Source organism: Echiichthys vipera (genome assembly GCF_963691815.1).
Source record: "Echiichthys vipera genome assembly, chromosome: X".
Lineage (NCBI taxonomy): Eukaryota > Metazoa > Chordata > Actinopteri > Perciformes > Trachinidae > Echiichthys > Echiichthys vipera.
Genome location: NC_139825.1, coordinates 29,154,611 through 29,170,753, shown reverse-complemented (window position 1 = coordinate 29,170,753; position 16,143 = coordinate 29,154,611). Strand labels below are relative to the sequence as shown.

Genomic DNA, 16,143 nt, shown 5'->3' with positions numbered 1-16,143 from the left:
ACAGCCCCAGAGGTTTTCACGAGCTAGTGACGCGCCTGCCCTGAGCTAATCAGTGTTAGCCACATTCGACTGTTAGTAACTGTCTGGAATATTTCTGTTAATAGTTGTTACACCCTACATTTGGGTGGGGTAATCACACAGGTGTGACAAACAAGAGACCTGGAACAAGACAACATGTGAGTCACAAAATAAAACAGGAAACACAAGGCTATAAAACACTGGGAAACATAAAACAACACTAAGGTCACCCCAGGTCTGGCGTGATAAGCAGGTTATGCAGAACAAAACTACAGAACTATTGATTACCAACTGACAAAACTATAAAGCAGAGTGTATAGTTCAACCTCTGATCAGTTACATCATGTGAGTAAGACAATACGGCAGCTCATAGAAACGAAGATGTTCCCATTCATCGGTGTTTGTAGGAACCTGACATGTTTGCATCGTGCTATGGGTAAAAATATTGTTCTTTATTTTATTTTTAGGTGTTATTGGAGACCTTGTGTGTGAGCTGAGCAGTGAAATGTACTTTGACTCTGAGTAAATGTGCGATCCCAGTATAATACTGCAGTTTATGAAGGTCTGCTAACGCTGTATTCAGAACACGAGAACCCTTTTCTACTTGAACACTACTGAGAAAGTCGGCGCAAAGAGCTATTTTTGTACCCTTTTGTTAAGAAAAACGGAAGATTAATTATTAATTATTAATGTAATATTTGTAATGTATGTATTAGTTTAATATCTAGACTCAAGTACTTTTTGTTTTCTGCATCATTTCTCTGCATGATTTTTGTAAGTGAGCAGTTCAAGAACCTGTCAAGAGATATCTGTAGAATTGGGTGTAAAGTAACACGATGGGGCAAGAAACAAGTTATTCGTTTAAGTTACTAAACCAGGGTTTTTGTAGAGGACAATTGCACTATTTCAATATATAGCTTGTTTTAACATTCTTGCAGTTCTCTCATGAAGAACTAACATTCAGTTACTATACTATTCACTATTTTTTTATTCCACTATTCAACGCAGTCTCTGGCAAGCATAGATTATTTTTATAAATATTTTATATCAGTAATTATGTTCTGGACAGGTTCTACATTTGATCCATTAACAGTTAAGTAAAGCCCTCATCACGTATCACTCATCACTTCATTATTTGGCTTTAATACATCATCTACAGCCTGTTAAACCGGTTTCGCCCAGTTTATATACGCTCATAACATGCAAATTATAACCTTTATAATTATCAAAAAAAGTTCATGCAATAATTAATATGAATTACTTTTTCTTATTTTAACACATTTTCACAAAGAATAACTGTATAGTTCAATTGAACACATACATCTGCAAAAAGCTGTCAGACACTGTCTTCATTTCAGAAAACAGTTTCATGATAGTATCTCCATGACTACAACAAATAAAATGCTAACTGCTGTTTGGTTTCTAGTCAAGCTAGCAAGCTAGTAATGTGTAGTTGATCTACATCTAACTGATTCTAAGGGTTAGTTTTCACACACTCAGCAGGGAAGTCGCCATAAATAAAATAAATGACCATAACTGTAAATGGATAAATGTTATGTTTTCGTCGCCCATGTTCCTGAACAATGTCAGCGACAGCCTTGAGGAAACCGGCCGTGGCCTGCAAATGTATGCAGTTTTTGAGACATTTGGTTGTCCTTACGGCCACGGTCCTACCATCAGATCTGGGGTGGCCAATGAGATTTGAGAGGTGGCTTTGGACAACGCCTTAAAATCGCCAATGCTGTCTACACGTCAAAGTGACCTTTAGCTAGACAATGAACCCAAAATTGCCTTTAATTGGTGGGGTTAGGTATTTGAATTGCTGTGGACAAAATCATATTATCTACCTCTTAGAGTTTCTTCTGTAATACTTTCCAGTTTTCTTCTACCGTAGGTGGAGTTCGGTGGAAGAGCCGCTTTAGGCCAGCCCCCCTGTTGACAGCCACTCCTGTTCGTGGACTCATAGATGAACAGATCAGCATCAAAGGACGTTTCCTGCCCCCACAGTATCCCGTCACAGTGTGTGCACAAATGCACAGTGATGATGGTGACCTGTGGGAGGCATTTGCCCATTATACTACGAATGCAGATGGCACTGTCAACTGTGAGTCGCATTGAGTTTCATAGTACAGAATATTTCCTCATGGACTATATGTAATGCTTTTGTAATAATGTTATAACCACAAATGTATTCTCATCTCATCTAATGTCATCTCAACCGCTTATCCGGGGTCGGGTCGAGGAGGCAGCAGCTTTAGCAGGGGACCCCAAACTTCCCTTTCCCGGGCCACATTAACCAGCTCTAACTGGGGGATCCCGAGGCGTTCCCAGGCCAGCGTGGAGATATAATCTCTCCACCTAGTCCTGGGTCTTCCCCGAGGCTTCCTCCCAGCTGGACGTGCCTGGAACACCTCCCTAGGGAGGCGCCCAGGGGGCATCCTTACTAGATGCCCGAACCACCTCAACTGGCGCCTTTCAACGCAAAGGAGCAGCGGCTCAAATACAATACAAATACAAATGTATTATATTAACTTATTGCAATTTCTGAATTTAAACACATTGGTTTATAGACGTAAAAAGGGTTCAAATTAATGATGGAAATGTCATAAATTTGAGATTAAAACAGAGTTATTTTACAAAGATGTTGTTTTTTGCAGGTAGTTTATTATTCACATCTCATTTAACCAAAACTCATACAGTTATTCACAACGAAAAGGAGATTTGAATCACTAAAATAACAATATAAGCTGAATAAAGTAATATTAAATCAGAGCAGCAGATATGGTTGATGGAAGATAAACATTGAATCCATGTGTCATGCAACTTTTAGTAATCAGATTATATTAACCATTGGACGGCATTTATAAAGGCAGTCATTAATCCCGCCTCTCTGTCTTTCTGTCTTCTCAATAGTGACCAGGGATCATTCAGTCGGGGGTTCATATGTGGGCTGTGAGCCGATGGGACTGTTCTGGGGACTGCAGCCGGCTCCTGGTGCAAGAGAAGGATTGAGGCGGGTGATAAAACAAGTTCACTGAGAGCTCAAAACAATGTTTGTGGCATCAAACCCATTGTCTTATTGTTGCAAAGGCTACCAAGAGCAGGGGAGGCAGGAGGAGATGCAGGAGGTAAAGTAGGAGATGCTAGAGGCTCACAGGTGAGGTTGTAAGAATAGATGGCATAAAGTATCAATAGAAAACTAGAATAACTAGTAGAAAACACAGTGAACTGAAAGAGTTAGTTCTCTTAAAAATACTTGTGTGTCCCCCCACCCCCCACCTCTGAAACCAAAATTTTGTCCTTGCACCCGACCAACAATCTGCCAACTTCATACACAGCATTGCATTAATTGCCTGGAGGGGACGAAATGGTCGACTATTACACACAACATTTCTTTTATGAATGACTTAGACTACTAGGAATGCTGCTTTGGCACTTTTTGACCCTCCTATTCATCAACCGCCATGACGGTTTTCCCATTCACACACAGATGTCGACTCTGTGACTACCTCTGCTGCCGGCTCAGGGGAGCAACAGATCTGTCTCTTCATTTCATTTTCGTACCCTTCACACAGACGGCGGGCTGTAAAAAAGATGCAACAGCACTGCGGTGCACAGGCAGTGTGAAAGGGGTTTGTGCCTTGCTCTTATGTAAGAGAGGTGGAGGGGCCTTTTGCATGTCAAAGGAAACCGGCATGATATCAAATGAAGCTCACGTCCATTTCATTGGGTCTTGTTTAATTCTGTCAACGTCACACAGATTTGTTCTTGAGCATTTACTGGGAAAAACCTCCCTGCCACACTCAATGCTGTCATTTCGACAATAAGTGGTAAAACGTTGTGTGACTGAAATTTGCCCTTTCTTTACAGGCTGAGGAAAAAAAACGTTGAGACACCGTACGTAATGCTCATTTCCTTACTGGAGGGCCACGTTTCACCCAGTGAGAGACAGAGCACCGAGCTGGCTGCAGTGGCTACTGAGCGCTGGTACATGGCACCAGGCGTACAGAGAACAGAGATCCGCCAGGATGGAGTTGTGGGGACGTTGTTTTTACCCCCCGGTGAGCACAAGATTTAAAGCATTCACTCAAAAATTTTTAAGTGTGCCGTGGACAGACTGTGGACTCCATACTTACCATATGGATTTTCCTGCAGGCCCAGGCCCATTTCCGGCCATGTTGGACCTGTGGGGAATGGGTGGAGGACTGGTCGAGTACCGTTCTGCCCTTTTTGCTTCAAAGGGCTATGCTAGCTTGTCCCTTGCCTACATAGGTCACAAAGATTTGCCTGGACCACAAAGCCATGTCAATGTTGGTGATTCATATTTCAAAGTAAGATGAAATGCTTTACCTTCATTTTTATTTTTTTCTGCATCATGTAAACGTTTCACTTTAACAAAAAAACTCACATTTACTTTGATCCCCTTAAAAATAAAACAATTTGATTGTTTGGGCAGTCAGCATTTCACCTGCTTCAAGATCATCACCAGGTCTGTGCCGACAGAATTGGGATCATAGGCCTCTCCTTTGGAGTCTACCTGACTCTTCGAATTGCCACTAAGGGCGATGTCAAGGTATGTGAGAGAGGCCGTTCTCTGTCATCTACAGTTTGATAAATACAAAGCTTCATGCGCATGAAAAATCCAGGCTGTTCTCATCACTGTTTAAAATTAAAACTATGAAAAGTAATGCACTATTTAATTCGCATACAACATAACCCATGTAATCATGGAGGATTTTAGGTGACCGCAAAGTGATTGTAAACTGACTCCACCACATGGATTGATTCGCATGATTTGCATTTGCTCAGCATATTTATCTGGGAACTCCCGGTTGGAGATCTTTTGATAAGGGGCTAAAAAATACTGATTGCTGATTGGATAGATCATCTGTCTATCCCCACCTATGTTGGTGATTGACAGGCCAAATCAACCAATCAGATCAACAAAGCGTATGACGTACTAACAGAGCATCAAGGCAAAGTAAACAACATGTTGGTAAAGGATATATGCATCTTTTTCTCCAAGAAAAGCCTCCAGTGCCGTTTTTTGCTTTTCTTCCAGAGAAGGAATACTCTCTATTTCTCATAAAACTTGCTTGAGAGCTGCGCTCATCTCATCTGTGGGAGCCACCATGTTGTTTACACTGAACAGTCCCTTCACATTGCGTCACACTTAAACCTGCCTCAAAATCAACTCTAATTGGGCGTTTACTTGGCAAACGGCTCCATGTTTTCACTGTCTCGCGTTACCAGACAGATTTGTGAGTAAAATACAATAGAGCTCGCAAGATCAGGATGGCCTCACGAGGCTACAGGGATGTGGAGGTCGTGGTGAGTCGACAGATGCGTCAAACTAAAAATCAGGACTTTCACCCAGGAGACCAGCGTTGGTGTCCTGTGTGAAAGCAAAAGTCAGCGCTGAGTTATGTGAATTTAGTTTTGTTATATAATTTACATTCTTGATTATCATTCAAATTACATAACAGACATACTTATTTTGACCCAGTCCACAATCTTTGCCTAAACGTAACCCAGGTAGTATAAGCTCGTGTTGCTGGACATACGTAAGACAAAGCAGAAAAAATTATGCGTTACTTTTCGTAATATATCATACAAACCATTATATGATGAAAAATTTCACCTGTATATAATATATGCATAGCAATAGCAAGATAGGACTTTTAATAAAGTTTGGCTAGTTCACATTGATTTTCAACAATTAATGTTTTTCCTTCCAGCCATCCTGTTTGATTTGTATCAATGGCCCAGCAGGAAGTAGCATCAAGCTCTTAGATGCTGAGGGCAGGACTGAAAATTTTGAGAGGTAAATGGTCATTAAAGATGTAACTTGAAGGAATCGATCTGATCAGGTCTTCATAAGTATTGATACAACAGGACATTGTTAAAGCCCCCCCCCAAAAAAATTTTTTTGTCTCTTAACTTTATTTCCTCTAAAATGTTTGATGTTGATTATAGTGACTTTTATCCAAGAAAAGTTTGTCACTACAGAAGTGTTTTCACATTCCTCTCCTGAAGGAGGAGATGTTTTCTCCGAGATCTGAGAAACATATTGTTAGTTTGTACATCACTAATCCATGAACCACTCACTGTTTAATATGGGGAGCCTGTCTCAGTGTTCATCCACCCACGAGGCTCTGCGATTCACACTCGCAATACTGCGAGACGGCAATCCGCTCAAGGGGCTCCCTGCTTTGCTGCCATTTGTCAGAGTTCGTCTCAAGTAGACCTATGACTAATTCTCTCCGATATGTTAAGTTGACTTGATGGCCGTGCTTCTCTTTCACCTGGTCGACTACCCTGAATGAGGCGGGTCTATCTCGTCAAAAACGCCCCTAATTTGCATTTGAGTCGCTCAGGAGGCCAGGAGTAGAAAGAGGCCCTATTGGAGAACAGGGCCTCTTTCTTACTTTTGTCCCCTGAGATATATCCGGTTGCTGATTGGATGTAGCTCTCAGCGGGATGTGACGTGTGGTAGAACAGACGCCACAACACCAGGGCGAAGTAGAGACACTTTTATCCAGTGGTGTAAGAGAATGCAGCGCAGAAAATGATCTGTGTATGGATTCTGGATTGAATTTCCGTCCTTTGCTGCATGCTCCATACCTCTCTCTCTCTCTCTCTCTCCCATTTACACACAAATGTGCACACACACACACACACACACACACACACACACACACACACACACACACACACACACACACACACACACACACACACACACACAGTTCTCTTGAGGAAGAAGGTGCCGCTTTATCACTGATCGGCTGATCACTGGCGATCTAAACCCATTAAGAGTGATGCGTCATCTCCGGAGTCTCGTAAATCCCTCTCGGGCCTTTGTTTTTCAATGGAAACACAGCGAGTGAAAGGTAATTTGAGAGGGCGTGGACTGAAACTTTCCTGGAGGCCAGTCTACAGGGCTAATGGGAACATTTTTATTGTGAGTACAGGCCGGGCCTGAGCCGCGGGGGAAGAGGGAGGGGGGCCAATCACCCTGAAACATGCAAGTGTGATTGCACCCTAAAACATGATTGGAGTGGGACTTTAATTCAATTGTCTAATCCAGGGGTCTTCAACGTTTTTTAGGCTAAGGACCCCTTGGCTGAAAGCCAGATGAAGCAGGTAACCCCTACTACAAATATTGTACTAAATTAAATTGCATATTAAATGGTTGGGTGCATATAATACTAAGATATTACAGTGATCATTATTAACATATTCATATATTTATACATCATATGTTAATGTTAAACATACATTTGGAAAGCACATTGAATACTCCAGCTCAATTGCATGGCTACCTTAGTGGCTTTTTCAGTAACTCTTGACCCCCTTTTGAAGATCTCTTGTCCAATTGATTGACATCTACTAAAATAGCTTTTTAGGTATTTTACGCAGATTTTATGAACTTGAGAAGCAGAAAATGTGCACCACGGAGGTTGTTTTCAACAATCTTCCTATAGACTGATTAAGTTGTGGTTTTCTTTGTCAACGTGTCCTTTTAGTGACCAGAAATATTGGACTTACGATGATCAAGGCCGTGTCAGTTTCAGAGAAGTCTCCTTGCCTGCAAACATTTCCCCTGAGAGAAAACTGAAGGTGAAGACTTAGAAGCCCCCCTAAACCCACCACAACACACATGTACACACTTAAATATCAACTCAATATGCATATTGATATTTTATATGATTAATATAGTATAGTATATAGAATATAAGAAACTCTGCTCCAGACTGACATCTTGTGTTTTTGCAGCTTGAGCTCCTCAGCTGTCCATTAATGTGCATAGTGGCTGAAGATGACCTGAGCGTTTCAAGTATGGAGAACGCAAACCTGGTAAGACTGTCTTAATTTACTGTTTTTCCCCCAGTATTAAACATTATTGATGTTGGAAAGTATTTATTAAAGTTAAAATCTGTAATATTTGAGATACGATGTTTCCAGCGGCCCCTTTGGCGGTAAGATGTAACTGCAGGCGAGCCCATTCTTTCAGATTCTCCATCTTGTCACATTCATGGTCACTATGGCCCTCATTTATCAAACGGACGTACGGCAGAAAAACGTGCGTACGACCATTTCCTGGCAAACTTCGGCATTTATCAATTTGGACGTAAGCGGGAGCTACGATCAAATCTCACGTCTGGTCTGAGATCGAGAAATTTCAGCCTGTGTATTTGCGGTGCAGCACAGCAAAATCTGGCTGAAAATAATGAACAAACCTCAGCTGTCATTAAGCATAAGCAGTCACATATTAAGAACAGATCAAAACGGATTCTTAAAACGAATAAAAAAAATAAAAATTGTACTCATGTGCGTCTGAAGGCACCATCCGTGAATGATTACGCATTCATCAATCGCCAAAACTACCACTCGATAAATGTACAGGTAATTTGTGATGCCAAGCTGTCGCTTTTAAACGTGGTGGCCAGGTGGCCAGGGGGACACACACGATTCTTTTATATTTCAAAACAGCTCGGCTCCAGCCCCCCGCGACCCCGACAGGGACAAGCAATTGAAGATGAATTAATTAATTAATGTGTTGGCGCGCGGCAGCAGCAAGACGCACTGCAGAGCAAAAGTCATCTCCTCGGTTCGTGGCTACCCTCGATAAATTGCATTAAATCAAACAAGGTATCAGATGATTAACATCTTGGTATGGTTCTTCAAGGTGACAAAGGTATCCTCTAACGGAATACCTAATAACCCCGCTGGCAAACCCTGCTACAGAGCAAGAGCGCAGGTGTTGTGCCGTATTCAGCACCCCTGCTCACCCTCAGCAAACTACTCCTATAGGTGGAAACAACAGCCTTCTGATCCAGAATATCACCTATAATGCGAGGGGGTGCATTTCACGGCAGGGGTGCTGAATACGGCACAACACCTGTCCAACAGTGCGCACAGGCGCACACGGGTCTCAATGGAGCGCTGCTTCGGGTTGACTGCCTCCTTTATTCTTTTCCATACAGCGTTTTTATGGGCTCCTTTTATTCCACTCTTAAGACTGACAAAAAGCACATCTTTATTTTGCTAGATCTCGGATGTCAGGATGCTGATCTCTGTCGGAAAAAGTTTCTTTTCTTACACGTGTTTCGTCTCCGTGTTTGACCTCAGTGGGCGAGGCCTCCGAACCAGGAATATTTAAGGGCGTAACATGTTAATGACGATCGAATTCAGCCTCATTCGAACGCTGAGATTGGTCGGATACGAATGTTTCATAAATCACACGTGAGTCCTTTCCTACGACCAATTCTGCGCTCAGATCTGCGCCCGTTTTCACGCAAGATTGATAAACGAGGCCCTATGTGTGTTGACCTTTTTTTTTCTCTCTTTTGTAAACTTTATTGACACACATTCACCTCTCTACTTCCGGACCGTCCCCTATACGTTCCCCACTTAAACCCAAACACATGTTCCTATTACACTTCTGCCCTTACTGCAAGCCTGACTCAGAAGTTGGAAGTTCCCGATTGCGATTACATAACATTACTTTTTTCATGGCTGGAAATTATTTTTAGCATTATAAAATATAAGAGAGACGGGTCAGTTCACACAGCTGCAACTTTCCCCTGCAACGTCCTAAAACAGTTTTGTCTAATCACAAATCTTTGGTATAAACCAAGCCGCCACCACAGCGATTTCCTGGTTGATCCAATATGGAAGTGCCAAAAAACTGCAGTTCTCTGAGTGGCCATTAGGGTAGTTTGCACAATAGAGCAGTTTCTTAGTCAGTGTGTTTACATCATAGACTGTATAAAAAATGGACGTAGCCTCTCTCTCAACTTGATCCAGTCATATTTGCCTCTGGGAGCTGCCATATTGTCAGACTTTGACTCCTCCTCATTTCCTCTTACCAAAAAGGGCGATAATGTGACATTTTGGGGGGAGGGAGATACGTCTGTCTGGGTAATGTTTACAGAATTAGCCACATTAGCTCACATTAGCTCCAGCGCCCAATAGCTAGGCTAACAGAAATAGTGACTAGATAAACGGGAGTGGGAGTCTACCGGAGACTACACCAGCTATGATATGAAATAAAGTTTTGGGGGGAAAAAACAAAAAAAACACAGGCTTCGAGAGTAAAGTGCAGGCATAACCATAAGTACAGGATGAATGAAAATGCAATTGATGTGAACCACAACAGTTAAGTTCTCCCCAAAGCCATTTCAGTCAAAAGCAACTGGACTTGGTTATTTGTCTAGGAAGACGTTTCATCTCTCATCCAAGAGGCTTCATCAGTTCATGTACGCATCTGACCAGACTGGGACTGGTCCAACTATCTGGTGTGGAGATCCAGGTATTTAACCTCTCACAAGGCCGATGATTTCACTTGAACCCTTGATCACTACCTACTGCTTGAAAAAACTTCTTCACTCTATTGTTTTTTCTCGAAGCGATCTACTGTGGTTTAACTCATACCTTCATAACAGATGCCAATGTGTAACCTTTAATGGAAGTCAATCCAACTCAATTGTTGAGAAAGGGGTCCCGCAAGGTTCGTCATTGGGACCACTCCTTTTCTCTATTTTTATAAACGACCTCCCTTCATTAAAAGAAGAATTGTCCCTCAGCTATTGCTACCAATACTGGATTATGCTGACATTGTATATCAGAATACATTTGATTCACATCTTAAACCCCTCAGTGTAATTTATAATAGTTTCTGCAGATTTATTTTAAGGTGTCCATATTTAACTCACCACTGTTTTGCGTGTGTGCCATTGTTATTGTTTGATGTGTCAAGTCAATTGGAAAATGTTGTAAACTGCAGCAGGTGTGTGGATAGGTGTATGTTGTGTCGGTTGTTGTTGTTGTAATGGTAATGTCTTGTCTTGTCTTGTATGTTCTGTTGGAACCCCTTGAAAACGAGATGACTGCTCATCTCAATAATGAAACTTGAAACTTGAAAGAACTGGAGACTTTTAGCTGAGTGCCTCTGCGGTTGCCATAGTGACTGTAGATGATGAAAACAGAATTATGTTCTAAGAGAGATACTCATAAACTGTATAAAAGATACTCTGAGATATGTTTTACTACACCAGGATGACAGGAGACAGGTACGTGGCTGGTGGCGCACCGAGTTAATCTCTTTTGAATTTCATTTATTTTCCCACAACGCATGACAATGAATCTCCTAAAAAAGTTTTAGTTTTTTTTAAGTGGTTGATAAAATTATATGCACACATGTTTACACAGGCAGGTTTCAAAGACGAATGATTCATTTAGAAAATGAATTAGAGATTAATTATTAGGAAGAACTCACTCCTCCGAATGAAAAACGAAACATAGAGGTATTTTTACAATGACAGCTACCATTCTATTCCTGTTATTAACATCATTAACACCGCAGACGCTTTCAGCTGAAAGTGTCCAGTTAACGGGTCACATATTAAACCCAAACACAGGTCAAAAAGAGAAAACATACTTCCGAGCAGTGATGTCTTCTAGTTCGCGAAGTTTGAGGACCTGCAGTGGATTCAGCCCGGTTCATTTGACATTGGGTCGGTGCATGACAGTGTTTATGAGGCTGTAGGCCAGGGCTATTCAATTAATTTGGAATTGGTCCAAAATGAGGGCCGGGAAAAATGAGCATCACATTAATGGATATCGTAAAACAATGCAGCGACATAGGAGTGCATATATTGTCTTTATTTTATCCATGTAAATATTAGTCATATGTCTCAAAGTGCAACAAGCTTGTCAAAAAACAATCCTTGTTGAATGAACAAACCTGTTAACCAGAGGTTTACTCTCAATTATTGGACTAAAGTACAAGTTTGAGGCTCTTATCCTTTACTTGAATATTTTCATTACATGCTACTTTAAACATCTACTCCACTACAATCAGTAGTAGAAATATTCTGCTTTTTACTGCACTACATTTATCTGATTACTTCAGTTAATAGTAACTTTACCAGGCTTACAGGCACATACCAAACATTAGTTTATTTATCAAAAACTGCACTGACAAAAATTAACATAACATAAATGCAGAGTATTTTTTACAGTTCAGTGGAAAAGTGGTGTTGAAATTTGCATGATTTTTCTTCAAAGTCCTTCTCAACTTATACTCTTTACACACTGATATGACTGCAGAGTAAACATAGGCCGTCACTGCTCCTTGGAGGTAAACGTCAGCCAGATGGACGTTTCTCTCTCCCCCCAACATCACATACATGCCCCTTTTTGGTGAGAGGAAATGAGGCGGAGTCAAAATCCTGTATGCGGGTACGATTGGATTAAGTTGAGAGAACGGATCCCGATGGGTATGCTACATCCATTTTTTATACAGCCTATGGTCTAAACTGGGCTTAAGTGACGAGTTCAGCCGGCAGACCAACCGCTGTCAGCAGCATCACTAACACAGCAGCGTATTTGCATCTAGGGAGGTAATGTCACAACAGACACAGAGAGGCAACAAGCGATTAAATTAGTTGATCATAGGATCAGTAATAGTGATCCGATACATCGGCCTGATATTTTCGGCCGATATTTGTGTGTTTTTTAGGTGTATCAATGCGGGCTGCTGCGTTCGGTGATAGTTTTTTCCCGTCATTGTTTACAGACAGGCGTCCACAGGCAGCTCTGTGTTGCTGGAGACGCCTGTTTTAAGTTCACTTACTTTGTTAAATTGAGACTCGTAACATTTGTTATCATCATTGTGTAATTGTTTTATGATGTAATTGAGGGATCAAAAGTAGCATCTGCTCCAAATATCGGCTCAAGAAAATCGGCATTCCGTATCGGTCATCGGCTAAGGCTGATGGAAAAAAAAAATCGGCATCGGCCCTAAAAAATCCATATCAGTCGATCCCTAATCAGTAACCACCATTTTAACTCCATCTTTGGTAGATAGATAACTTTACATACAATTAATCTAGATGAAAATCTTATGGATCACAACTTTAAGCAGTCCTTGGTTTTTTCTTAAATAGTCAAAGCAAAGCATATTGGATAGTGTTTTTCTTTTGTTTGTTTGTTTTAAAGATTTTTGGGGGGGAGTTTTTCAAGCCTTTATTATATAGGACAGACTGGAAATGGGGTGAGAGAGAGAGAGGGAGACATGCAGCAAAGGGCAACAGGTCGGAGTCAAACCTGCGGCCACTACCTCGAGGACCTTCAGCCTCTTTGCATGGGGCAACTGCTTTAACCACTGTTCGACCGGCCACCCTGGATAGGTTTTTTTTTATGTGTAGTAGCCCATTTGTCAAACATTTCAAAGGTCTTGATCTCACTTCAAATCCACTAGCTTTAGCTGTAAATTAAACTGATGTTTGATTTTGTATGCATTTGTTTTATGGGCTCACTGTAGGTTCGTGGTTGTTGTTACAGTGTTGTTTTATTGTTCATCAGATCGAAGAGACCTTGAGGGCTGCCGGTAAATCCCAGCTGTTCATCCGCTTGTCGTACCCCGGTGCCGGTCACCTCATTGAACCGCCTTACACACCAAATTCAAGAGCGTCCCTGTGGAGTGTCAAGCCAAAAAAATGTGAGCTGCATTTTTCATTAAGCCAGATCCTATTTTAGACTTTTTGTCATACATTTTTAATGTGTGAGCGGTCGTTGTAATATAGAATATGGAACTATTGTGAAAAATAATAAAAAATGCCCAATTTTTTTTCCCGCAGTGGTCACTCTGTGGGGAGGTCACCCCTCACCACACGCTGCTGCCCAACAAGATGCCTGGAAGAAGATCCTGGATTTTTTGGGGGAAAATCTGAGACAATGAATCTGTGGTAAAATTTGAGATAGAAAATATGTTGTCATAATGTGAAAATGGGAAATGCTGCATGTATCTCAGGACCTCATAGAACTGATATATCAGAAAACCTCAACACAAATTCACCTCTTCAGATTTAACAGGCTGCAGATTCTCCACAAGGCAAGGATGGATTAAACACATGGGCCCCTGGGCAACTGCTGAACTGCTGAAATAAAAAAATTTGAAGGATATCAGGAACGCCGAAAATTAAAAATATATACTGAAAATATGGGATTTCTTCACGCTAGTAAATGTTAGCAACTGTTCTGCTGAGGCAGCATCCGTCAACGAGGACAGCTCAGCTGGCCAGTCACTAGCTAATGTTAACAGGCCCGAGAGCGAAGAGCCCCTGGCAGTATCTTCAACCGTTGACCCGGATTCTACTACCAGTGCAACTGTTGAGGGAAGCGGTGATGGGTCTCGAGTCTCACCACCATCTGAACCGCTCGTCGACCATGCAAGCATCCCCTGTACCTCAACGCCTCTAACGTTACTCCCCAGGGATCCTGCACTGTGGGGGCCTGTTACAGAGCCACTCCGGGAAGAGGCGATCTTTCGAGGCCTGCAGCTTTCCAGAACCGGGCTAAATATGTGTGTGTGTGTGTGTGTGTGTGTGTGTGTGTGTGTGTGTGTGTGTGTGTGTGTGTGTGTGTGTGTGTGTGTGTGTGTGTGTGTGTGTGTGTGTGTGTGTGTGTGTGTGTGTGTGTGTGCGTGTGTGAGAGAGAGAGATACCTCTTTGGAGTTTTATTTGAGAGAGACTGCAGTGATAGTGATGCGTGTGAAAGAGCTACTAAACTGTGCCATTGAACTGTTAGTGCCCTTGATTTTGAAGATATTGTACACAAGTTTGCACATTCAAAGTCCAGAAAAATTCCAGTATAACATGTGTTTGCCAAATGAAATCAATTATTTCAACAGTTAACATGCTCTTCCCCATTATTTAGGACTAAAATGTTTACCCCTTGCCTGTGTTGTTGAACTGTGATGTGACAGGTTGTTTTTGTTTTAAAACAAGTTAAAAATTAGTTTAGGAGCAGGTAAATATTTTTTAATTGCTCCATATATTTAGTTATTATATTTATTTTATGAGAATCAGCTTTAATGGACAAGTATATGTGCACATTTAGCTATTTGATGCTCTCAATTAACTCACTGACAAACATTTAACTATTATGTACAGATATAAAAACAACAACAAATATCTGTTGATTACATGAGGTAAATTGATATGACAGTAACAGACTATACAGCACGTTCAAACTATGTTTCACAGATGTTTACAGTATGTATTTAAAATGTATTAAAATTGTATAATTTATACTACTGGTGAAGTTGCTGGGTGCATGTTAAAGGGTTATTCCACAGAGATTGATCCTGACACTATACTGCCCTACAAAGCTTAAGTTCAGTCACTACAAAACCACTAATAACATGATTTCTGTATAATTCTGAGTCAAAAAGTATGGATGTTAGGAAGTAATAATTATTAAATGGCAAACTAATAAACCATAAGCCATCATGAGTGTGTCAAATATTAATTTGTTGGGACAATAAACAAACGTTAAATACATTTTTTTTAACCTTAAATGTTTGCATAGTTACTGCACTTCGGCTTTGTGGGGCAGTAGTGGACTGGGGTTTAGTGTGTATCAACGGCCTGTTTCTTTGTTTAATACCAGCAGAAATATTTTACATGATTGTAATACTTGTACAACCTCAGTGGCAATATCTTGAATGTTTTGGGTTGAACATTAACATTTTGAACGATAGAGGGCGAGCAAATGCTAGCTACACCTGTAGTTACACATACGGATGTCCAGGTTGTTTTTGTTTTAAAACAAGTTAAAAATTAGTTTAGGAGCAGATGATACTGCATTTTATTTATTTGTTCCTTGTGGTAGCAGCATACGCATGCTCTAAATTGTTTATTGTTGTTGAGAGAAAACAGTAGATCTAGTAAAAATGTTTATATTGCACTATAAATTGATTATATTGTGACAGCTTCTGTTTAAAACGAGCTGAGGACCTAAATGCTACTTGATTCTAGGAGATTATGGATTTTTGTTTGTGTCTTGTCTGTGGACTTCAATACATTTGTGTTGGGAGTAGGTGTTGTTAAATAAACATTGGATGCTTTGAAAGTGGTTGCTTATTTATGTTTTGTGTGAAAATGGAGGCCACTTCCTGGGTCAATTTTGCAAGATTATACTGTTGCCGGTTCCTTTTTTTTCTCTTCATAACATCTTATTTGAACGAGTGGCCTTGACAATAGAACAGAGTGGTGCATTTGTGGTTCTATGAGCATTTGCACATCTGTACATCAAAATGCACTTGATGAGAGT

The 16,143-nt window shown here is 40.9% G+C and overlaps 1 protein-coding gene across 2 annotated transcripts; it reads left to right on the top strand.

Annotated features, from left to right (window-relative positions):
* The first annotated feature begins 339 nt into the window (after window positions 1-339).
* Window positions 340-15,942, top strand: LOC310965593 (peroxisomal succinyl-coenzyme A thioesterase-like). 2 transcript variants are annotated; one of them, XM_083939286.1, is made up of 11 exons: window positions 340-454; window positions 1,913-2,122; window positions 2,932-3,031; window positions 3,889-4,079; window positions 4,174-4,349; window positions 4,475-4,591; window positions 5,757-5,842; window positions 7,548-7,641; window positions 7,798-7,878; window positions 13,393-13,528; window positions 13,668-15,942. In XM_083939286.1, exons 1-11 carry the CDS (start codon window positions 400-402, stop codon window positions 13,766-13,768), a joined length of 1,347 nt encoding a protein of 448 aa, XP_083795412.1. In that variant the 5' UTR covers window positions 340-399; the 3' UTR covers window positions 13,769-15,942. The 2 variants fall into 2 exon arrangements, with proteins under 2 accessions (XP_083795412.1, XP_083795413.1); XM_083939287.1 differs by lacking the exon at window positions 13,668-15,942 and adding an exon at window positions 10,242-10,336 and having other exon boundaries at window positions 13,393-13,503.
* The last annotated feature ends 201 nt before the right edge of the window (window positions 15,943-16,143 follow it).